The sequence below is a fragment of the Coregonus lavaretus genome (genome assembly GCF_964263955.1).
Source record: "Coregonus lavaretus genome assembly, chromosome: 13".
NCBI lineage: Eukaryota > Metazoa > Chordata > Actinopteri > Salmoniformes > Salmonidae > Coregonus > Coregonus lavaretus.
Genome location: NC_140000.1, coordinates 1,730,134 through 1,756,292, shown reverse-complemented (window position 1 = coordinate 1,756,292; position 26,159 = coordinate 1,730,134). Strand labels below are relative to the sequence as shown.

Genomic DNA, 26,159 nt, shown 5'->3' with positions numbered 1-26,159 from the left:
TAAAGAAATGTGTGAGTAAGATATGACTAAAATGTCACACCCTCAGTTAAACTAATAATGTATGACTAATTAGTAGACTAGAGCTTAGAGAGTTAATCAAATATGTTTATATCCCAGCAACAAAGTATTTGTGTCTTGTAATTAGGCAAGCAGAAGTGCAAAACGATTGAAACCAATAACAGGAGACTGGTTCCCAAAACACACAGGGAAAGGGGAGTGAAAAAAGGATTGCAGGATATTGTGAGGACGTGATAACTGAAGAATGCAGCCTGCCCGAGCAAGGAGTAGACTATGATAAGAACATGTGTGTGTGTGTGTGTGTGTGTGTGTGTGTGTGTGTGTGTGTGTGTGTGTGTGTGTGTGTGTGTGTGTGTGTGTGTGTGACCTAATGGTCAGGAGAGCAGAGGAAAATCACATGAGCTAAACCCAGGTGTGAGCTTACAAGATGCGTACAGTGGAAAAATACAGCCCGCCTACAGCGGGGTGGGACTTTTCCTCTGAGTTGTGCGTATAAAAAGATTGTACGACCATTTTGTTGCAGAGCGCTCTCAATGAATAAAGGCTGACCATTGCAGAATTGAGTCTTTGTTTAATTTATTCAAACTAAGAGATTTACAACCTTTTGGGAATTATTAAAATATTTAAGAAGTGTTTGACTTCAACCATTGAGATAACAAAATTCTCGTGACAGCAATATACACCCACTTCCCAAGAGTCTGCAAGATGGAAAGGCAGATAGACAGAATAACTGGGCTAGCTGACACAAACAACCATGTCTCCCAAACCATGGGTGGACAGACCGACAGACAGACGGACGGACGGACGGACGGACAAGGGGACGGACAGACGGAGAAGCGGACGGACAGACGGAGAAGCGGACGGACAGACGGGCAGGTGGACAGACTGATAGCTCTGCTGTTTGCTCTCCTCATGACACAACAGGTCAGGTTCCAGGAACATTTGCTGTTTGCACCGTCTGGGTTTCCAGTTCTACAACTGTTGCTAAATCTAAACAAGGCAAAGTCCCATTCCTAATCTCTTGTGGACAGACTACATCACATAAATCGAGTATCTGACGCAATTATGCAAGATTTTTGTTCTGGGTTTCCGAGATGAACCCGTTCCTAAACAGTAAACTACCCACATGTAAACTACCCACATGTACATATTACCTCAACTACCTCAACTAGCCGGTGCCCCCGCACATTGACTCTGCAACGGTACCCCCCTGTATATATAGCCTCCCTACTGTCACTTTATTTTACTGAATATATAGCCTCCCTACTGTCACTTTATTTTACTTCTGCTCTTTTTTTCTCAACACTTTTTTTGTTGTTGTTTTATTCTTACTTTTTTTTTTGTTTTTTTTTATAAATGCACTGTTGGTTAAGGGCTGTAAGTAAGCATTTCACTGTAATGTCTGCACCTGTTGTATTCGGCGCATGTGACCAATAAAATTTGATTTGATTTGATTTAAACACAGAGTGCTGTTGTTTCCAGCAGGTGGCAGTAAAACTTTATTAAACTTCTACAGAACTTAATTGTATTGACAAAACTGTATTACATTGAATGAAAAGGGCTTTTCAGATATCCCATAGCGCCTTTATGGAAGTCTTAAGTCTTGTATGTGACTGTCTTGATCTGGTGCAGCACTTGTAATTCCAAGTCTAACATCCCAGTATTCTAAAGTCTAACATCCCATTATCTTTAAGTCTAACATCCCAGCATTCTAAAGTCTAACATCCCAGCATTCTAATGTCTAACATCCCAGTATTCTAAAGTCTAACATCCCAGCATTCTAAAGTCTAACATACCAGTATTCTAAAGTCTAACATCCCATTATTCTAAAGTCTAACATCCCAGTATTCTAAAGTCTAACATCCCAGTATTCTAAAGTCTAACATCCCAGTATTCTAAAGTCTAACATCCCAGTATTCTAAAGTCTAACATCACAGTATTCTAAAGTCTAACATCCCAGCATTCTAAAGTTTAACATCCCAGTATTCTAAAGTCTAACATCCCAGTATTCTAAAGTCTAACATCCCAGCATTCTAAAGACTAATATCCCAGTATTCTAAAGTCTAACATATCAGCATTCTAAAGTCTAATATCCCAGTATTCTAAAGTCTAACATCCCAGCATTCTAAAGTTTAATATCCCAGTATTCTAAAGTCTAACATCCCAGCATTCTAAAGTCTAACATCCCAGTATTCTAAAGTCTAACATCCCAGTATTCTAAAGTCTAATATCCCAGTATTCTAAAGTCTAACATCCCAGTATTCTAAAGTCTAACATCCCAGTATTCTAAAGACTAATATCCCAGTATTCTAAAGTCTAACATATCAGCATTCTAAAGTCTAATATCCCAGTATTCTAAAGTCTAACATCCCAGCATTCTAAAGTCTAATATCCCAGTATTCTAAAGTCTAACATATCAGTATTCTAAAGTCTAACATCCCAGCATTCTAAAGTCTAATATCCCAGTATTCTAAAGTCTAACATATCAGTATTCTAAAGTCTAACATCCCAGCATTCTAAAGTCTAATATCTCAGTATTCTAAAGTCTAACATCCCAGCATTCTAAAGTCTAATATCCCAGTATTCTAAAGTCTAACATCCCAGTATTCTAAAGTCTAACATCCCAGTATTCTAAAGTCTAATATCCCAGCATTCTAAAGTCTAATATCCCAGCATTCTAAAGTCTAACATCCTAGCATTCTAAAGTCTAACATCCTAGCATTCTAAAGTCTAACATCCCAGCATTCTAAAGTTTAATATCCCAGTATTCTAAAGTCTAACATCCTAGCATTCTAAAGTCTAATATCCCAGCATTCTAAAGTCTAATATCCCAGCATTCTAAAGTCTAACATCCTAGCATTCTAAAGTCTAACATATCAGCATTCTAAAGTCTAATATCCCAGCATTCTAAAGTCTAATATCCCAGCATTCTAAAGTCTAACATCCTAGCATTCTAAAGTCTAACATATCAGCATTCTAAAGTCTAATATCCCAGCATTCTAAAGTCTAACATCCCAGCATTCTAAAGTCTAACATCCTAGCATTCTAAAGTCTAACATATCAGCATTCTAAAGTCTAATATCCCAGCATTCTAAAGTCTAATATCCCAGCATTCTAAAGTCTAACATCCTAGCATTCTAAAGTCTAACATATCAGCATTCTAAAGTCTAACATCCCAGCATTCTAAAGTCTAACATCCCAGCATTCTAAAGTCTAACATCCCAGCATTCTAAAGTCTAACATCCCAGTATTCTAAAGTCTAACATCCCAGTATTCTAAAGTCTAACATCCCAGTATTCTAAAGTCTAACATCCCAGTATTCTAAAGTCTAACATCCCAGCATTCTAAAGACTAATATCCCAGTATTCTAAAGTCTAACATATCAGCATTCTAAAGTCTAACATCCCAGTATTCTAAAGTCTAACATCCCAGCATTCTAAAGTCTAATATCCCAGTATTCTAAAGTCCAACATATCAGTATTCTAAAGTCTAACATCCCAGTATTCTAAAGTCTAATATCCCAGTATTCTAAAGTCTAACATATCAGTATTCTAAAGTCTAACATCCCAGTATTCTAAAGTCTATCATCCCAGTATTCTAAAGTCTAACATCCCAGTATTCTAAAGTCTAACATCCCAGTATTCTAAAGTCTAACATCCCAGCATTCTAAAGTCTAACATCCCAGCATTCTAAAGTCTAATATCCCAACATCCCAGTATTCTATACCATGCTGTTTACCACTCTAATAAGATGATCAATTGTTGTCTTCTCAGCCGGGGTGGATTCAGGTGCTGTCTAGCAGGCTCTAGAGCCCCTGTAATGAACATGCTCTCCCTGGCAGTGACAGAGGAGGCCTTTCTTCCAGCATTTCATCAACACTCCGGTCCCCTACTGATGAGGCCAACAGTGGCTTTATGTACTGTACAAACAGCAGCTAGACTCATTCTTCTTTGTGTGAGAACGTAGCCCCTCCCCTCCCCACTGTTGGCCCCATAATTACAGGGGCTCTACAGATATGGCAGGCCTGTGTCAACCAATGTTTACCTTCTCAACACACAATGTGATCTAAATATATTTGTCCAGGAAAAGCCACTTGTCTAAACAGATAACTCTGAGAACAACAAATGTTTTTATAAATGGGAACGTTGGGATTGATTTGAGTTCATATGAAAGCAAGACTGCAGTGTGATTTCACCACAACTATTTATACTATTTTATAGGAAGAGCCATGGCGCCCATATCTGGGCATTGAGTGCAGCAATTGTGGAATATACACATGGGCTTGGTCAACATTGGAGCTGAAATGGCAGGCGACTGTCTGATCTACTAATCACCTTGCATCCTAAATACCTACTAATTATTGTTTGACGATCACAGTCAGTCACAAGTTACCCTAAATGCATCATGTCAGCTGTAAAGTCGAACAAGCCCACTTTCTCTCACAGGCATGGAGAATGTCCTTGAGATGTTGTTGCCAGCTCTGAGCTCCAGCAGGGGGCACGTGTTAAGGTCTGTGCTCCCCAGTCTCAGCCATCTGTTGTCAGGCTCACACGGCCCTGGGACCTGCTCTCTCCTCTCAGCCTCCACGGACGGCTGCTGCATGAAGGGGTAAGAGAGGCTCAAGGCTCTGTGTGTGTGTGTTTGTGTGTGTGTGTGTGTGTGTGCATGTGTGTGTATACGTAGGGAGGAGGCTTACTTGTGTGATGGGAGCCTTTTCATGCTTCCTGCTTTGATCTTCTCTCTCAACTCCTCATCCCACTCTCTCTCTCTCTCTGTGCCTCAGGCCCCCAGTCTGCATGGCACAGCGATGGAGGGGAGGGGGAGGGGCGTCCGCTGCTTGTTCTGTGTCCATAACGCTGGGAGAGCTGCTGGGAGCTGCTGCTGGCTGCACATGGGACACTACAATCCCAGGCTGCATCCCAAATGGCACCCTACAGAGTGCACTACCATGGGCCCTGGTAAAAAAAATAAAAAATAGTGCACTATATAGGGAATATAGGGTGCCATTTTGGATGCAGCCACAGGCTCCAAGAGCAGAGCAGGGCCCCAGTCAGTGGGCGGAGGAGAGGGTTTGCCCGTAAACTAAAGCGGTGTGTACTTCCCTTTTAATGCTCCACTCAGATCTGCAACAGTAGGCCGAGATTCTTGTGTGAAAAACAACTGCAACAGTACTTAGAGAGTTGACCCCTGACCCTGAAAACATGGGAAAGTTGCCCCCTTCCCCCCCAGCTGCTAGTTATTTTATATAACTAGGCTCACACTGACTGGCTTTGCTCTTGCCCAAATCATGAGAATCACTGATAAATCAATGGGCTTGAGGCCTCCCCCTGTCCCTCTGTCCACCTGTCCTCCTGTCCCCCTGTCCCTCTGTCCCCCTGTCCCCCTGTCCTCCTGTCCTCCTGTCCACCTGTCCTCCTGTCCTCCTGTCCCCCTGTCCCCCTGTCCCTCTGTCCCCCTGTCCCCCTGTCCTCCTGTCCACCTGTCCACCTGTCCTCCTGTCCCCCTGTCCCTCTGTCCCCCTGTCCCTCTGTCCCCCTGTCCCTCTGTCCCTCTGTCCACCTGTCTCTCTGTCCCCCTGTCCCCCTGTTCCTCTGTCCCTCTGTCCCTCTGTCCCTCTGTCCCCCTGTCCCCCTGTCCATCTGTCCCTCTGTCCCTCTGTCCCTCTGTCCACCTGTCTCTCTGTCCCCCTGTCCCCCTGTTCCTCTGTCCCTCTGTCCCCCTGTCCCCCTGTCCATCTGTCCCTCTGTCCGTCTGTCCCTCTGTCCCCCTGTCCCTCTGTCCCCCTGTCCCTCTGTCCCCCTGTTCCCCCTGTCCCTCTGTCCTCCTGTCCAGCTGTCACTGTACGTCTCACATGGTAAAGACAGGGGCTCTTATTATAGAGGTCAACACTTTATCTTATACTTAGGATGTGGTCAATGTTTGTCTGTTTTGCAGCTTAATATCTTATACAGTATATCTTATATCTATTCCATAAACAAGGCATTCACTTTTCTATGTCATTATTCTGATCCTATAACACATTACACACACAAAAAAGGTGCAAAACCCCTCCCAAAAATATTAATTTGTTCTAGAAATCAGGATATTGCAACACAAGACATAATGTGACCCCCCCCCCCCCTCCCACAATCACCCTTATCCTCCCCTTTCACCCCCTGCTGGGTAGTCAGCAGTCAGCCATGGGCTGAGTGAGGAGCACAGATGCGAAGGCACAGAGTGGTGACCCTAATTGTAGACTAATTGGATGGGTTGAGCACCTTTCTTTAGACATGTGGCTAGTGTTAGACCCTGACAACCAACCACCGACCAACCCCACCATCTCAACAGATGACTGCACTTAATATTGCATGACTAACACATTTGAGAGAGAGAGAGAGAGAGAGAGAGAGAGAGAGAGAGAGAGAGAGAGAGAGAGAGAGAGAGAGAGAGAGAGAGAGAGAGAGAGAGAGAGAAGAGGGCTGTACTAACACTATCAGGCTTTCTGCAGGCCCCTGAAAGTTTGACTGCAGTAGAGAGTAATGGGGCTGGCAGGGCGGAATCAATTATTAGCCACAACAGATTTTCCCACAGGTCAGAGGCTGACAGCTGGCACTGTGCTGCCACTGGGAAAGCAGGACTTTACTGCAGCATAGACATTGGCACTATGCTTCCACTGGGAAGGCAGGACTTTACTGCAGCAAAGACAGCTGGCACTGGGCTTCCACTGGAAAAGGAGGACTGTACTACAGCAAAGACAGCAGACACTGTGCTTCCATTGGGAAAGCAGGAAGCCACTCCTCAGTAAAAGGCACATGACAGCCCGCTTGGAGTTTGCCAAAAGGCACCTAAAGGACTCTCAGACCATGAGAAACCAAGACTCTTTGGCCTGAATGCAAAGTGTCACGTCTGGAGGAAACTAGGCACCGCTCATCATCTGGCCAATACCATCCCTACGGTGAAGCATGGTGGTGGAAGCATCATGTTGTGGGAATGTTTTTCAGCAGCAAGGACTAGGAGACTATTCAGAATCGAGGGAAAGATGAACAGAGCAAAGTACAGAGAGACCGTTGATGAAAACGGCTCCAGAGCGCTCAGGACCTCAGACTGGGGTGAAGGTTCACCTTCCAACAGGACAACAACCCTAAGCACACTGCCAAGACAACGCAGGAGTGGCTTAGGGACAAGTCTCTGAATGTCCTTGAGTGGCCCAGCCAGAGCCCGGACTTGAACAACTCTGAAGAGACCTGAAAATAGCTGTGCAGCGACGCTCCCCATTCAACCTGACAGAGTTTGAGAGGATCTACAGAGAAGAATGGGAGAAACTCCCCAAATACAGGTGTGCCAAGCTTGTAGCGTCATACCCAAGAAGAATCGCGGCTGTAATCGCTGCCAAAGGTGCTTCAACAAAGCACTGAGTAAAGGATCTGAACACTTATGTAAATGTGATATTTCCGTTTTTTATTCATAATAAAATTGCAAACATTTGTAAAAATCTGTTTTTGCATTGTCATTATGGGGTATAGTGTGTAGATTGATGAGAGAAAAAATCTATTGAATCCATTTTAGAATAAGGCTGTAACGTAACAAAATGTGGAAAAGTCAATGGGTCTGAATACTTTCCGAATGCACTGTATATATAGCAGCAGGTCCAGCCTCTTACTTAGCGATCTTAGCCAGCCAGAGTTACGTTTCACTCCAGTTTTTGTTTTCGCCACTTTCCCATTGATATGCAAACATTGTTTTTCCGGAATGTAGGTCGGAGCACAATGTGTGGCCTCAAAAGCTGTTTGCTCTTTGGTCCTCACTTCCCTGTTGTGCTGGTTTAGGAACCAGTCTTTAGGGCTGCCTCGCCTGGCTTCCACCCATTGTGTCATTGCTTAAGGCTGGATGCCGGTAGTAGTTGTGACGGACTACTGTGTGCCTGCTTAGCAGGATAGCTTATGGTGTGATCTGAACTCTGCTACATACTGTAGGGAAGATATGGGAGTAGGTTTGGGAGAATGCACCAAGTCGACCAAACATACATATTGTGATGGAGATTGGAGTGTGTGTCAAAACTTAGTGTTTGGGTTAATAGTTTGAATAGTTTATGAAAGCTTTCTTGGAAGATTCAAGAATTCAAGAGAAGGTTCATGTTTAATTAATGACACCCGATTCTCTGCATGCCCTATGAACCCTGGTCAAAAGTAGTGCACTATATATAGGGTTTAGGGAATAGGATCCCATTTAGGACACATCTATGTGATGTCAGTGGTGTTTGACCTGAGGAGCTGTCTTCAAATCAAAACAAACCTTCGACTTCACAGAGAAACACGGAAGTGAACACATCCTCCTTTACAAGGCATTACCTGTCCAGATACCACCACAGACTAACATGAATGGATGACTTTACAAGGCCTTACCTGTCCAGATACCACCACAGACTAACATGAATGGATGACTTTACAAGGCCTTACCTGTCAAAATACAACCACAGACTAAAATGAATGGATGCCTTTACAAAGCTTTATCTGTCTAAATACCACCACAGACTAACATGAATGGATGCCTTTACAAGGCATTACCTGTCTAAATACCACCGCAGACTAAAATGAATGGATACCTTTACAAGGCATTACCGGTCTAAATACCACCACAGACTAAAATGAATGGATGACTTTAAAAGGCATTACCTGTCTTAATACCACCACAGACTAACATGAATGGATGACTTTACAAGGCATTACCTGTCTAAATACCACCACAGACTAACATGAATGGATGACTTTACAAGGCATTACCTGTCTAAATACCACCACAGACTAACATTAATGGATGACTTTACAAGGCCTTACCTGTCAAAATACAACCACAGACTAAAATGAATGGATGCCTTTACAAAGCTTTATCTGTCTAAATACCACCACAGACTAACATGAATGGATGCCTTTACAAGGCATTACCTGTCTAAATACCACCGCAGACTAAAATGAATGGATACCTTTACAAGGCATTACCTGTCTAAATACCACCACAGACTAAAATGAATGGATGACTTTAAAAGGCATTACCTGTCTTAATACCACCACAGACTAACATGAATGGATGACTTTACAAGGCATTACCTGTCTAAATACCACCACAGACTAACATGAATGGATGACTTTACAAGGCATTACCTGTCTAAATACCACCACAGACTAACATTAATGGATGACTTTACAAGGCATTACCTGTCTAAATACCACCACAGACTAAAATGAATGGATTACTTTACAAGGCATTACCTGTCTAAATACCACCGCAGACTAACATGAATGGATGACTTTACAAAGCCTTACCTGTCCAGATACCACCACAGACTAACATGAATGGATGACTTGACAAGGCCTTACCTGTCCAGATACCACCACAGACTAACATGAATGGATGATTTTACAAGGCCTTACCTGTCTAAATACCACCGCAGACTAAAATGAATGGATGACTTTAAAAGGTAATCCCTTTCTTAATACCACCACAGACTAACATGAATGGATACCTTTACAAGGCATTACTGGTCTAAATACCACCACAGACTAACATGAATGGATTACTTTACAAGGCATTACCTGTCTAAATACCACCGCAGACTAAAATGAATGGATTACTTTACAAGGCATTACCTGTCTAATTACGACCGCAGACTAACATGAATGGATGACTTTACAAGGCCTTACCTGTCCAGATACCACCACAGACTAACATGAATGGATGACTTGACAAGGCCTTACCTGTCCAGATACCACCACAGACTAACATGAATGGATGATTTTACAAGGCCTTACCTGTCCAGATACCACCACAGACTAACATGAATGGATGAATTTACAAGGCATTACCTGTCTAAATACCACCGCAGACTAAAATGAATGGATGAATTTACAAGGCCTTACCTGTCCAGATACCACCACAGACTAACATGAATGGATGACTTTACAAGGCCTTACCTGTCAAAATACAACCACAGACTAAAATGAATGGATGCCTTTACAAAGCTTTATCTGTCTAAATACCACCACAGACTAACATGAATGGATGCCGTTACAAGGCATTACCTGTCTAAATACCACCACAGACTAAAATGAATGGATGACTTTAGAAGGTAATCCCTTTCTTAATACCACCACAGACTAACATGAATGGATACCTTTACAAGGCATTACCGGTCTAAATACCACCACAGACTAACATGAATGGATTACTTTACAAGGCATTACCTGTCTAAATACCACCGCAGACTAAAATGAATGGATTACTTTACAAGGCATTACCTGTCTAAATACCACCGCAGACTAACATGAATGGATGACTTTACAAGGCCTTACCTGTCCAGATACCACCACAGACTAACATGAATGGATGACTTGACAAGGCCTTACCTGTCCAGATACCACCACAGACTAACATGAATGGATGATTTTACAAGGCCTTACCTGTCCAGATACCACCACAGACTAACATGAATGGATGAATTAACAAGGCATTACCTGTCTAAATACCACCGCAGACTAAAATGAATGGATGCATTTACAAGGCATTACCTGTCTAAATACCACCGCAGACTAAAATGAATTGATTACTTTACAAGGCATTACCTGTCTAAATACCACCGCAGACTAACATGAATGGATGACTTTACAAGGCATTACCTGTCTAAATACCACCGCAGACTAAAATGAATGGATGACTTTACAAGGCATTATCTGTCTAAATACTACCACAGACTAACATGAATGGATGACTTTACAAGGCATTACCGGTCTTAATACCACCACAAACTAAAATGAATGGATACCTTTACAAGGCATTACCGGTCTAAATACCACCACAGACTAACATGAATGGATGACTTTACAAGGCATTACCTGTCTAAATACCACCGCAGACTTAAATTAATGGATTACTTTACAAGGCATTATCTGTCTAAATACCACCACAGACTAACATGAATGAATGACTTGACAAGGCCTTACCTGTCCAGATACCACCACAGACTAACATGAATGGATGATTTTACAAGTCCTTACCTGTCCAGATACCACCACAGACTAACATGAATGGATGAATTTACAAGGCATTACCTGTCTAAATACCACCACAGACTAAAATGAATGGATGAATTTACAAGGCATTACCTGTCTAAATACTACCGCAGACTAAAATGAATGGATTACTTTACAAGGCATTACCTGTCTAAATACCACCGCAGACTAACATGAATGGATGACTTTACAAGGCATTACCTGTCTAAATACCACCGCAGACTAAAATGAATGGATTACTTTACAAGGCATTACCTGTCTAAATACCACCACAGACTAACATGAATGGATGACTTTACAAGGCATTACCTGTCTTAATACCACCACAAACTAAAATGAATGGATACCTTTACAAGGCATTACCGGTCTAAATACCACCACAGACTAACATGAATGGATGACTTTACAAGGCATTACCTGTCTAAATACCACCGCAGACTAAAATGAATGGATTACTTTACAAGGCATTATTTGTCTAAACACCACCACAGACTAACATGAATGGATGACTTGACAAGGCCTTACCTGTCCAGATACCACCACAGACTAAAATGAATGGATGACTTTACAATGTGTTACCTGTCTAAATACCTCCGCAGACTAAAATGAATGGATTACATTACAAGGCGTTACCTGTCAAAATACAACCACAGACTAAAATGAATGGATTACTTCACACGGCTTTATCTGTCTAAATACCACCACAGACTAAAATGAATGGATGCCAACAAAGGCAGGAAGGTGAGCAGCGAGAAGGAAGGTGTATTGTGGTCCGATGGCTGGTGGGAATGGGTCTGGTCTGGTTCCTGTATAGCAACTGACTGACCGGCCAACCTGCCGCTGACCGACCGACCGACACACCCGTTATATTATAGACCCCTGGCGGATCAGGGTACCTGCCTGACTGACTGCCTGACTGACTGGGTGCAGACTGACTGACTGGGTGCAGACTGACTGACTGGGTGCAGACTGACTGACTGACTGACTGCCTTCCTGACTGGGTGCAGACTGGAACCAGTGGGAGGGAGACAGGAAGTTGTGTCCCACAGGATAACATTGTTGTACGGAGGGTATCTGGGGGGCACAGGCAGGTTAGGAGCACCATGGGTAGCGCTGAGGTGCATGTCTAAAGTTACGTCCCAAATAGCACCCTATTCCCTATAGAGTGCACTACTTTTGACCAGGGCCCAGATCAACATTTTTGCACTATATAGGGAATAGGGTACCATTTGGGGCGCACTCTAAGTCTCTGGAGTCAATATGTGGTGTATTGTTTGGCGTTTATTAACTCTCTCTTTTTAAATGTATTTGTCTATTTAGGATTCAAATTATTACATTAAATTAGAACTTTGAATTATTGATTTACTATTGTGTTCTCTTACAGTAGTAAGTTAAGAAATAAATCATAACCATACAGTCAGTCAACACTCACTCACACTCACACAAACCCTCCCTCCTTCTCTTGCAGTTGGTGAATGACAGATATAAGATGTCTGGAGGGTGTGCACAGAGGATGCAGGAGGCCTGTGAGCGCCGTTGCTGCCGACAGGCCCCTCAGTCGACACAGTAAATCAACCCTGGGGAGGTTCCTGTGAGACTGGTCTGCTGTGTGTGTGTGTGTGTGTGTGTGTGTGTGTGTGTGTGTCTGTGTGTTTCAGACACACTCAGCCAGCCAGAGAGGGCCTGTTGACGGGTGGGATAACGCTTGCCGGGACCCGCTCACACGGAGATTGAGTTACCACAGAATTAGCTCAGGGCTGTGGTAAACAGCACCTCCTAAACACTCACTGAGACACACACATAAACACACACACACACACACACACACACACACAAATAAACACATGCAGACACACAAACACACACACACAGTCACTAAGGGAAACCTAAGGGAAGATTGAAGAAGGCAGCTGGGCACACGCCAGTTTCTACCAAATGCTTGCTGACAGCTCTTAGCTTGCTGACACTGCCTTGAGAACCAGTACGAGGCTCATGGTCAACGGGATTCTTGGATTAGTTCACTATAATAGTTCTGGTACCATATTTCATTCATTTCTTTACAGTAAGGTCATAATATTCCAATCATATAAAATAAAGATGAAGCAAGCAAATTAAGGGCAAATGATTGCAAATCGGAAGACATAATTGTTCCAATGCCATCAGGGCAAGAGATATGAGGGTCGAAATAGGTTTGCTGGGGAAAGTAACATTGTAGGTTTGCTAGGGAAAGTAACATAATTGGTTTGCTGGGGAAAGTAACATAATTGTGTCTAATGAACTCAAAGAATTCAGTACCAATACAGAAGACCTTGACAGTAGTCAGTGTGAGGAGAACGGTTTGTGTCTGTGTAATGGAAACCATCTGACCACCAGTATCGGCTAGAGTACCGTCCCAAATGGCACCCTATTCCCTACAGTGTATAAAGTGCACTACTTTTGACCAGTAGTGCACTAAATATGGAATAGGGTGCCATTTGTCATGCATACCAAGTGTAGATGCAGCAGCACCACTGTAGAGCCTGATCAGAGCTAACAGCTCCATAAACAGAGTTGGAGCGACGCCTCCAAACCGTGCTCAGGGAAATGTCACAGAGGGGCCATGTATGGCTTCTGTCTGGGGTAAAGGCAAAGCAAGCGGTTGTCATTGATCTGGCAGAGTTGTTAGTTCTGTGGACTGTCCTGCCAAACGCCTGTAGGAACTCCCTAAGCATTCTGGCATACAGAGAGAATAACACAGGAAGACTGTCCAGGGGAGGCTGTCCAGGAAGTCTGTCCAGGGGAAGCTATACAGGGAGGCTGTCCAGGGAGGCTTTCCAGGGGAGGCGCTCCAGGGAGACTGTCCAGGGAGGCTGTCCAGGGAGCCTTTCCAGGGAGATTGTCCAGGGAGACTGTCCAGGGAGACTGTCCAGGGAGACTGTCCAGGGAGGCTGTCCAGGGAGGCGCTCCAGGGAGACTGTCCAGGGAGGCTGTCCAGGGAGCCTTTCCAGGGAGATTGTCCAGGGAGACTGTCCAGGGAGACTGTCCAGGGAGACTGTCCAGGGAGACTGTCCAGGGAGGCTGTCCAGGGAGCCTTTCCAGGGAGATTGTCCAGGGAGACTGTCCAGGGGAGGCGCTCCAGGGAGACTGTCCAGGGAGGCTGTCCAGGGAGCCTTTCCAGGGAGATTGTCCAGGGAGACTGTCCAGGGAGACTGTCCAGGGAGACTGTCCAGGGAGACTGTCCAGGGAGGCTGTCCAGGGAGCCTTTCCAGGGAGATTGTCCAGGGAGACTGTCCAGGGAGACTGTCCAGGGAGACTGTCCAGGGAGGCTGTCCAGGGAGGCGCTCCAGGGAGACTGTCCAGGGAGGCTGTCCAGGGAGCCTTTCCAGGGAGACTGTCCAGGGAGACTGTCCAGGGAGGCTGTCCAGGGAGGCTGTCCAGGGAGGCTGTCCAGGGAGACTGTCCAGGGAGACTGTCCAGGGAGGCTGTCCAGCAGGGAGGCTGTCCAGCAGGGAGACTGTCCAGGGAGACTGTCCAGGAAGCCTTTCCAGGGAGACTGTCCAGGGAGACTGTCCAGGGAGGCTGTCCAGGGAGCCTTTCCAGGGAGACTGTCCAGGGAGACTGTCCAGGGAGTCTGTCCAGGGAGGCTGTCCAGGGAGCCTTTCCAGGGAGACTGTCCAGGGAGACTGTCCAGGGAGGCTGTCCAGCAGGGAGACTGTACAGGGGAGCAGGAAGGGATATTTTACATTTAAGTCATTTAGCAGACGTTCTTATCCAGAGCTCTATAAATTGGCCAGTGTGGAAATATAAGTATTTGGTGCAGTGTGTGTGTGTGTGTGTGTGTGTGTGTGTGTGTGTGTGTGTGTGTGTGTGTGTGTGTGTGTGTGGATAGTAAAACAAGGAAAATTCATTTAGCTGGTCCCCCCAAGGAAAAAGGCTATTTTAGGCACAGGTTTAGGGTTAGGATTACTATTAGGGTTAGGATTAGAATTAGGGTTAGAGGTTAAGGGTTAGGTTTTGGGATTAGGGAAAATACGATTTTGAATGGTAATTAATTATTTGGTCCCCACAAGGATAGTAAAACAAACGTGTGTGCGTACGTGTGTGTGCGTATGTGTGTATGTGTGTGTGTGTGTGTGTGTGTGTGTGTGTGTGTGTGTGTGTGTGTGTGTGTGTGTGTGTGTGTGTGTGTGTGTGTGTGTGTGTGTGTTGGCCTGCAGTTGCTCCTTGGAATCAAGCGCCAAGAGCCAACAAGTTAACAACTGAGTTGATGGACAGGCCAGGGAAACAGCTGCTCTGCTCCAAGGTGCTGCTGGGAACAGAACAGACATACAGGGAAGAGACATGCTCCAAGGTGCTGCTGGGAACAGAACAGACAGACAGGGAAGAGACATGCTCCAAGGTGCTGCTGGGAACAGAACAGACAGACAGGGAAGAGACATGCTCCAAGGTGCTGCTGGGAACAGAACAGACAGACAGGGGAGAGACATTATTTTACTTACAACACTATTAAATAGTTCACATATTTCTATTCACAAAGTTATCACAGGAAGTAACCCAGACTGAAGTATTTTGTCCATGCCTGTTATCTCCAGCAGAATAAAGGCAATGTGAAACTATTGATGTACGCACATGGTAATAGATATACACATCATGTCCACACAATAGAAGCAGTGAGGACTTCAGTCAGCAGTACCACCCATAATGTAGTGATTATACAGTTAGAACACAAACACTGAAGGTCCCCATCTTTGATATAACCTGACCCTTGACCCCTCCTTGTACAGTAATTAGAGTCAAAAAGATCACACCTGGTGTGGAGAACCCCCGTGACACGTACACCCACACACACACACACACACACACACACACACACACACACACACACACACACACACACACACACACACACACACACACACACTCCCCTCCACTCATCTTTCACAATCAATGGCTAATGGTTCCTGTGTCCCCTGACTGGGAGCTCAGCAGGGGGGCTGACGACCGACCAACCGACAGGCTGGCTGTATGTATACCGTTGAAGTCGGAAGTGGCTCAAATAGCCAAATCAACTAATTTGATGAGGTGTCCACATACTTTTGTATATACAGTTGAAGGCCTCCAATTTTTTTAATGGACTGGATCTTTATATTTCCCACTTGTATCCTGTTTTAGTTATAATGAAATCAGACCTTCTTCTTGAGTGTCTGATAATCTACTATTTACATAGGAGTGTCTTAGTATATCAAAAAAGGTTTGGTATACCTCCACTGGTATGCCATCCAACCGTGGAGTTTTCCCGGACTTAAAGTCTTTAATTGCATCCAGAAGTTCCTCCTCTGTAATTTCACCTTCACATGAGTCTTTCTGTATGGCTGTTAATTTTACATTATCAATAGAAAAAAATCCCAACAATTGGCTTCAGTTAGAGGAGATGGAGGCGACTGAAACGAAAACATATGCTTAAAGTACTTTGCTTCCTCCTTCAAAATATAATTTGGTGAATCATGGGTGACTCCGTCATTTGTAACCAGTTTCAGTAAATTATTTTTGGTAGCATTTCTATATTGAAGATTTAAAAATAATTTGGTGCATTTTTCCCCATATTCCATCCAGTTTGCTTTATTTTTTATAATATATTACACTTGATCTTTCTTGAATAAGTTTCTCCATTTCTTTTTGTTTTTCCTCTAATTTATTCTGAGCCTCTATGTTACAGTTTTTATTGCCATCTATCTGTTCTGTTAGACCTTCTATTTCCTTTGTTAGTATGGACTCTTTTAACCTAAATTGCTTTTGTTTTCGAGATGAGTACTGAATTGCATGGCCTCTAAAGGCAAATTTAAAAGTGTCCCATACAATAAGGGGATTTGCTGTACCTATGTTACATCGGAAAAATTCAGTTATAAATTCCTCTGTCCTAGTTAAAAACAAGTTATCATCCAATAGGCTTTGATTACATTTCCAATATCCTCGCCCACGTGGAAATTCAGTAAGAGTAATGTATATGCCAATGATATGATGTTCCGACCACATTCTGTCCCCTATCAACACTTTTTAAACTTTTGGTGCTAACGAGAATGACATAAGAAAGAAGTCAAGATGACTAGCTTGATTGAGTCTCCGCCATGTATATCTCACTAGGTCAGGATATTTAAGCCTCCATATATCCACTACTTCTAATGTATTCATGGAATTTCATGATTTCCTTAAGAGCATGAGGGTGATAGTTTGTAGTGTGATTTCCTTTACAGTCCACTGAACTATTTAAAGCAGTATTATAATCTCCCACCATAATAATAGAGTATTGTATTGCTTGCAGGGTTGATAATTTATTATATATATTGTCAAAGAAGCATGGATTATCATTATTTGGTCCGTAAAGGTTAATGAGCCATAACTGTTTATGGTCCAATAGCATATTTAGAATCATCCATCTACCTTGCGGATCTGTTTGGACAATTTGCACATTCTGATCAAAATTACTGTTAATTAATATCATCACCCCTTTTGAGTTTCTTTGCCCATGGGAGAAGTATATTTCGCCCCCCTCCCCAGTCCTTTTTCCACACAACTTCATCTAGAATTGTTGAATGAGTTTCCTGTAAACAATAGATATTATATTCCTTCTCTTTGAGCCATGTACATATTGTTATTCTTTTGTTATTATCTGCCAAGCCATTACAATTATAACTGGCTATACTTATTTCACCACTTACCATAATGAGATACAAGTTTCAAATCTATTTATCATAATATATATATATATATGTTTGTAAATGTACCAATAAAAAGTACCATAGTGATTGAGTGTCCATATAGCTGTACCATGATATTTGCATTGCTACTAAGTAACCCTCCAATTGTTCTCCACCATTCCCCCCGCTAAAGCCCCTCCCCATCCCAAGTTGGGTTGTCATCCCAGTGATCGGCATACCACCCCCATCCAACCGGATCCCTAGCCCCCCGAGAGGCCAGGACCCATCCTTAGAAAAACAGCACACAGTGCCACCCACAAAACAGAAGAAGGTCAACCGCAAAAAGCATTTCCAATGCTCTCACCTCAATTTGCTTTATACACTGCTCAAAAAAAAAAAAGGGAACACTTAAACAACACAATGTAACTCCAAGTCAATCACACTTCTGTGAAATAAAACTGTCCACTTAGGAAGCAACACTGATTGACAATACATTTCACATGCTGTTGTGCAAATGGAATAGACAACAGGTGGAAATTATAGACAATTAGCAAGACACCCCCAATAAAGGACTGGTTTTGCAGGTGGTGACCACAGACCACTTCTCAGTTCCTATGCTTCCTGGCTGATGTTTTGGTCACTTTTGAATGCTGGCGGTGCTTTCACTCTAGTGGTAGCATGAGACGGAGTCTACAACCTACACAAGTGGCTCAGGTAGTGCAGCTCATCCAGGATGGCACATCAATGCGAGCTGTGGCAAGAAGGTTTGCTGTGTCTGTCAGCGTAGTGTCCAGAGCATGGAGGCGCTACCAGGAGACAGGCCAGTACATCAGGAGACGTGGAGGAGGCCGTAGGAGGGCAACAACCCAGCAGCAGGACTGCTACCTCTGCCTTTGTGCAAGGAGGAGCAGGAGGAGCACTGCCAGAGCCCTGCAAAATGACCTCCAGCAGGCCACAAATGTGCATGTGTCTGCTCAAACGGTCAGAAACAGAATCCATGAGGGTGGTATGAGGGCCCGACGTCCACAGGTGGGGGTTGTGCTTACAGCCCAACACCGTGCAGGACGTTTGGCATTTGCCAGAGAACACCAAGATTGGCAAATTCGCCACTGGCGCCCTGTGCTCTTCACAGATGAAAGCAGGTTCACACTGAGCACATGTGACAGACGTGACAGAGTCTGGAGACGCCGTGGAGAACGTTCTGCTGCCTGCAACATCCTCCAGCATGACCGGTTTGGCGGTGGGTCAGTCATGGTGTGGGGTGGCATTTCTTTGGGGGGCCGCACAGCCCTCCATGTGCTCGCCAGAGGTACCGAGATGAGATCCTCAGACTCCTTGTGAGACCATATGCTGGTGCGGTTGGCCCTGGGTTCCTCCTAATGCAAGACAATGCTAGACCTCATGTGGCTGGAGTGTGTCAGCAGTTCCTGCAAGAGGAAGGCATTGATGTTATGGACTGGCCCGCCCGTTCCCCAGACCTGAATCCAATGAGCACATCTGGGACATCATGTCTCGCTCCATCCACCAACGCCACGTTGCACCACAGGCTGTCCAGGAGTTGGCGGATGCTTTAGTCCAGGTCTGGGAGGAGATCCCTCAGGAGACCATCCGCCACCTCATCAGGAGCATGCCCAGGCATTGTAGGGAGGCCACACACACTACTGAGCCTCATTTTGACTTGTTTTAAGGACATTACATCAAAGTTGGATCAGCCTGTAGTGTGGTTTTCCACTTTAATTTTGAGGGTGACTCCAAATACAGACCTCCATGGGTTGATAAATTTGATTTCCATTGATAATTTTTGTGTGATTTTGTTGTCAGCACATTCAACTATGTAAAGAAAAAAGTATTTAATAAGATTATTTCATTCATTTTAGTCCTTCACGGCGTAGTGTGTTACCAATTGTTTTCTTGGTGACTATGATCCCAGCTGACTTGAGATCATTGACAAGATCCTCCCGTGTAGTTCTGGGCTGATTCCTCACCGTTCTCATGATCATTGCAACTCCACGAGGTGAGATCTTGCATGGAGCCCCAGGCCGAGGGAGATTGACAGTTCTTTTGTGTTTCTTCCATTTGCGAATAATCGCACCAACTGTTGTCACCTTCTCACCAAGCTGCTTGGCGATGGTCTTGTAGCCCATTCCAGCCTTGTGTAGGTCTACAATCTTGTCCCTGACATCCTTGGAGAGCTCTTTGGTCTTGGCCATGGTGGAGAGTTTGGAATCTGATTGATTGATTGCTTCTGTGGACAGGTGTCTTTTATACAGTTAACAAACTGAGATTAGGAGCACTCCCTTTAAGAGTGTGCTCCTAATCTCAGCTCCTTACCTGTATAAAAGACACCTGGGAGCCAGAAATCGTTCTGATTGACAGGGGGTCAAATACTTATTTCCCTCATTAAAATGCAAATCAATTTATAACATTTTTGAAATGCGTTTTTCTGGATTTCTTTGTTGTTATTCTGTCTCTCACTGTTCAAATAAACCTACCATTAAAATTATAGACTGATCATTTCTTTGTCAGTGGGCAAACGTACAAAATCAGCAGGGGATCAAATACTTTTTCCTTCACTGTATAGTTATTAAAAATATATATCTATTCAAATATCTTGCATATCTTAATTTCCATCATTATCAATTAATATGCGTAATAATGTTGGCAGTTCATGCAAAGGATTGTTACTTACCGTGCCTTGCAAAAGTATTCAACCCCCTTGGCATTTTTCCTATTTTGTTGCATTACAACCTGTAATTTAAATTGATTTTTATTTAGATTTCATGTAATGGACACACACAAAATTGTCCAAATTGGTGAAGTGAAATGAAAAAAAATCGAAAAAATTAATAACGGAAATGTGGTGCGTGCATATGTATTCACCCCCTTTGCTATGAAGCCCCTAAATAAGATCTGGTGCAACCAATTACCTTCATAAGTCACATAATTAGTTAAATAAAGTCCACCTGTGTGCAATCTAAGTGTCACATGATCTCAGTATATATACACCTGTTCTGAAAGGCCCCAGAGTCTGCAACACCACTAAGCAAGGGGCACCACCAAGCAAGCGGCACCATGAAGACCAAGGAGCTCTCCAAACAGGTCAGGGACAACGTTGTGGAGAAGTACAGATCAGGGTTGGGTTATAAAAACATATCAGAAACTTTGAACATCCCACAGAGCACCATTAAATCCATTATTAAAAAATGGAAAGAATATGGCACCACAACAAACCTGCCAAGAGAGGGCCGTCCACCAAAACTCACGGACCAGGCAAGGAGGGCATTAATCAGAGAGGCAACAAAGACACCAAAGATAACCCTGAAGGAGCTGCAAAGCTCCACAGCGGAGATTGGAGTATCTGTCCATAGGACCACTTTAAGCCGTACTTTCCACAGAGCTGGGCTTTAAGGAAGAGTGGCCAGAAAAAAGCCATTGCTTAAAGAAAAAAATAAACAAACACGTTTGGTGTTTGCCAAAAGGCATGTGGGAGACTCCCTAAACATATGGAAGAAGGTGCTCTGGTCAGATGAGACTCAAATTGAGCTTTTTGGCCATTAAGGAACACGCTATGTCTGGCGCAAACCCAACACCTCTCATCACCCCGAGAACACCATCCCCACAGTGAAGCATGGTGGTGGCAGCATCATGCTGTGGGGATGGTTTTCATCGGCAGGGACTGGTAAACTGGTCAGAATTGAAGGAATGATGGATGGCGCTAAATACAAGGAAATTCTTGAGGGAAACCTGTTTCAGTCCTCCAGAGATTTGAGACTGGGACGGAGGTTCACCTTCCAGCAGGACAATGACCCTAAACATACTGCTAAAGCAAAACTTTAGGGATAGGGGGGATAGTTATGTACGCTCATGTTTTCAGTTTTTTTGTCTTATTTATTGTTTGTTTCACAAGAAAAAATATTTTGCATCTTCAAAGTGGTAGGCATGTTGTGTAAATCAAATGATACAACCCCCCCAAAAATCCATTTTAATTCCAGGTTGTAAGGCAACAAAATAGGAAAAATGCCAAGGGGGGTGAATACTTTCGAAAGCCACTGTATAACCCAGATTGCAATTGTATTACATTACATTTTTGTCAAGCAATTATTATTTTAGAAAAGTATTATTGTGGTTCATCCTATATTCTCCCTAACATCCTTACCCCCTTGCAACAGATGTGGGATACATACACACACACACACACACACACACGCACACACACACACACACACACACACACACACACACACACACATACTCTTACACACTCAACCCCTTTCCTCCGCAATCAACCATAAACTCATGCTCAACGGTTGTTACATCCCAGAGCCCAACTCAAGAAAGGACCTGATTTACGAATGCATATACAGTTACAGCTGTTTGAGAAAGCATGCAAGATTGAGCAAAAATTGACAGAAATGTGAGATTTGCTTAACCTATGTCAAGTCCTAGGTGATGGAGATCTTCCACTGAAACACAAACACTCTGGTCCCCCGTTGTAACCATTTTCCCAAGCATCTCCGTGCAGTCAGACCTTTGATTATTTTGTACCACCAGGCTGGCTGCCTGGGAGTCTTGGTCTGTGCCTCAAATGGCACCCTATAGGGATCTGGTCAAACGTAGTGCACTTTATAGAGAATAGCGTGCTATTTGGGACACATCCTTGAGGAGGTTAAAACTATTTATTTAGTGGTGGTTCAAAATATATTCTGTGGGTTGTCTTAAAGCTGCAATATGTAACATTTTGGGCTACTCGACCAAATTCACATAGAAATGTGAGTTATAGATCTGTCATTCTCATTGAAAGCAAGTCTAAGAAGCGGTAGATCTGTTCTATATGCGCTATTTCTATGGTTCCCATTCTTAAGTTTCCAATTGGCTCAGTCATCCCCCCTCCTCTCCCTGTAACTATTCCCCAGGTCATTGCTGTAAATTAGATTGTGTTCTCACTCTACTTACCTGGTAAAATAAGGGTAAAATAAAAATTATAAAGCAAATTAAAAGTTAGGTTTTTGCATAAACTGAAATTAGGCGAACTGTTAGAATTTTAGCGACCAGGAAATTGCGGAGCGATTTCTGCATAGTCCATCTTTAACTAATGTTAGGCCTGAATTTTGAGTCTACTGATTATATTTATATCACCCATACCGTGATCCAGAGGGGCCCCGCCCTTGGTTGTCTTGGTCCTCGTTGGAAAACTAATTGAGTGAAAACAACAAAACATGTCACTCAAACGTCAGCTTGATTTTAATAGGCTTATTACTTTTAGAGCCCGCCTATTCCATCTCATTTAAAGCTACATGGTCTGAATAGAATACCCTGAGAACGAAAATAATTCCCTGAGAACAAGGCTTGACTTTAAACAGTTGCGCAGAACCGTTGCTTTTACAGAACTTGCGGAGCTCAGGTTGAGGGACAATCTATACTGAATATTGTTACTTGCGATACTGGAGCAAAATGAAACGAAATCACAATTACAGCTGTTCATCTGATAGCGAACTTGATGACAATATAGAAGTGGAGAAGGACAGTGGTGACGAAAATGGGTATGTTGAAAATGCAGTTATGAAGAATAGGAAAAAAAATGTTTTATGAGAAAATAATTGTATTTGTCATTCTGATAAAGGCCTAATGTGTATTTTTTTGTAGGCTAATCTAAACCACGCATCTCTCTCTACCCAGTCTCTTGGGAAAAGGGCTATGCGTGACAGTAGCCTATCGTCACCAATTTGTTATTGAAACTAAATGAAAATTACTTTGATTATTTCAGAAACCTTGACTCTCCCATTGACTTGATGTCACCCCCGACAACCACTCAAACTCAAGCCAAAAAACGACGCAGAGGAGTGAGTATTACATTTCTTTTGCCTAATTAAGCACCGAATATCGCCATTGTTGAGGTTCCCCATCACATTGATATGCTCTCGGAGACCCCGAAATCATATTATACCTCTCTCTCATCCTCAGATTATTGAGAAACGGCGACGTGACCGAATCAACAACAGCCTGACTGATCTCAGAAGACTTGTGCCAAGTGCGTTTGAGAAGCAGGTAGGCTACAGTAAAATTGTATATACTGTACAGACCAATTGGATTCAGAGTATATTAATCTCAATAGTCAACTTCCGCCTTTTCTACATCTTTGGTGAAGACTGTGTTATTTTACAAGTAACACAATCTAATCGAATTCTTGGCTTTTGTCACAGGGATCTTCAAAATTGGAAAAAGCTGAAATTTTGCAAATTACTGTGGATCATTTGAAGATGCTACATGCTGCCAGCGGACAAGGTGAGTCAATACCAGAACAATACAAATATTTGATTTATGATGACAGCCTGTAAAAAAATATGTTGTGATAGGAAAACTTCTAGGAAAACTTCTGCATATTTGTAGGGAACTAGGCATATCCTCCAAGCTCCAATACAGAATTAGAACCAAGTATCTCCATGTCCTCTTGTTCCTCTAGTTCTGTAGCACTCTATATACTCCTATGTTTTGTAGTTGCTGTTTTGTGACCCTCTGCCTCCCTCTCCTGGTAGGGTATTTTGAAGCCCATGCCCTGGCCAAGGACTACCGAAGCCTGGGCTTCAGGGAGTGCCTGTCAGAGACGGCCCGCTATCTAAGCATCATGGAGGGCTGGAACAGTGTCGACCCACTCCGCGTACGCCTGGTCTCCCACCTCAACAACTACGCCTCTCAGAGAGACATCCACACTGGATTGACTGGACACCCTGGACAACTAGCCTGGGGCTCCGCTTTGAGGACACCCTCCGCCCACCTGCCACACCCCCTCCTCTTACCAATCCCCCAGGGACGGACACTAGCCCCCCACAGTACCAGCAGCCCGCCCTCCTCCTCCTCCTCCTCCATGTCATCCCCCTGTTCTACTGATGCCCCAGTGACCTCCGGACTCGGTGTGACGGCCCCCTCAGAGCCTCCCAGGGTGCCCCCCAATGACACTCTACCTCTGGGACTGGCCCTGCCCGTCTCAGCCTCCAAGCTCTCCCCACCACCACCCTTCCTCTCCTCCCTCTCCTCCCTGTCAGCCTTCTCCTTCAGTACTTTTCCCCTGGTGTCCCCAGCAGCCCTCAACCCAGCAGGCCCCTCCACAGCCCTGAGAAATCAGCCTTACAGGCCCTGGGGGACAGAGGTCGGGGCCTTCTGAACTCTTTTGATCAGGATGAAAGGCAACAGCTAAGATGCCCGCCAACCAGCCTCCTGCCAACCTGCCTCCTGCCAACCTGCCAACCTGCCTCCTGCCAACACTCCACAAACCCAGCAGGGGTACCTGGCTGTCTCATCTGTTTTTCCCCTTTGGCAATGAGGGGTGTGGGGTAGGCTAATGCCCCCTCCCTTGGTCAGTAATCCTGTATAAAGGAACATAGAGGATAGAACACTATGTTATCTATGTTTTTATCATGAACAATTCATGTTAAATGTTGGTGTGAGCCCAGGTATGGCCTCCAAGGTAGAAAAGGACTGACGATTTTTGCATGACCACTAACTGATTTAATTTAGTTTATTATCAGAATGCACTAAGAGAAGGATTATGAGGGTGTTTGTAGGTCAAATATAATATTGTAAAAATATTCCTCCTGCAGCTTAGAAAGAGAACAGAGACATTTGGAATGTACCATAAATAGAGTTACCCGTTAACTGGATCTGCTAATACATTAGTTCTGTTAAAGGTCTATATGGGTTTGTCGAACATGCTTTATATAGAAAGCAACATTGAAAAAATGTAGTTTTGTAATATTTTTATACCAATAAACTGAGTTTGTAAGAAGATACATGTTTTTTGATCAATGCTCAGGATTCATGTGTTTTACCTATGAGCTGTTGTGGGTCTTAGAGTATTTAGTCCACTTCCCACATCACTTCAAATAAATTCAAATCATTTATCAGTTTCAGTGATGTTTGTTCTTGGTTTTAGGTGAATGAAGGAGTTGCATACAGATGTAGGATCTTAATTTGATCACTCTTTTGTTGCTGAGCATTGTCCTCCACAGCAGGAAATGCACACTTATAGTGTAGTTGAGTTTTAAAAAGACTTCTAAAGTTTGTAATTTCCACTTTGAAATTTCAGACTTGATTTGCCCTAAAGAAAAATGTATCATCCCCTACAAAAATGTCCATTAATTAAAATCCACATAATAATTCATTATTTTCCTGCTGTAACAAACTGGCTCAAATTAAGATCCTACATCTGCATGTACTATATGTTTTATATATGAGCAAAGTGGAGCTAACAGTAATATAGCAGAGAGACTTACTAACTGACTGGCTGACCGGTTGACTGGCTGGCTGGCTGGCTGGCTGACTGGCTGACTGGCTGGCTGGTTGTAATCTCTCGTGGACAGACACAAGATTTTGGTTCTGGGTTGACGAGATTAGGGTTGGTTGAGACACAGTCTCCTAACTTCATTTTAGT

General features: G+C 43.6%; 1 protein-coding gene across 5 annotated transcripts; it reads left to right on the top strand.

Moving 5' to 3' along the window:
* The first annotated feature begins 556 nt into the window (after positions 1-556).
* LOC311140670 (hairy/enhancer-of-split related with YRPW motif protein 1-like) lies at positions 557-25,516 on the top strand. 5 transcript variants are annotated; one of them, XM_084175840.1, is made up of 7 exons: positions 557-942; positions 4,464-4,626; positions 12,529-12,626; positions 23,499-23,574; positions 23,696-23,779; positions 23,935-24,016; positions 24,268-25,516. In XM_084175840.1, the coding sequence occupies exons 3-7, from the start codon at positions 12,550-12,552 to the stop codon at positions 24,891-24,893; spliced, it is 945 nt and encodes a 314-aa protein (XP_084031966.1). In that variant the 5' UTR covers positions 557-942; positions 4,464-4,626; positions 12,529-12,549; the 3' UTR covers positions 24,894-25,516. The 5 variants fall into 5 exon arrangements, with proteins under 5 accessions (XP_084031966.1, XP_084031964.1, XP_084031968.1 ...); XM_084175838.1 differs by lacking the exon at positions 4,464-4,626; XM_084175842.1 differs by lacking the exons at positions 4,464-4,626; positions 12,529-12,626 and having other exon boundaries at positions 874-942.
* Positions 25,517-26,159: the final 643 nt, after the last annotated feature.

Bases quoted from the DNA above. Each gene is read 5' to 3' on its own strand.
- LOC311140670 (XM_084175838.1), top strand. From the start codon at position 724: ATGGAAAGGCAGATAGACAGAATAACTGGGCTAGCTGACACAAACAAC. The intron at 943-12,528 runs GTCAGGTTCCAG...CTTCTCTTGCAG, and splicing joins CTCTCCTCATGACACAACAG to TTGGTGAATGACAGATATAA. The intron at 23,575-23,695 runs GTGAGTATTACA...TCTCATCCTCAG, and splicing joins CCAAAAAACGACGCAGAGGA to ATTATTGAGAAACGGCGACG.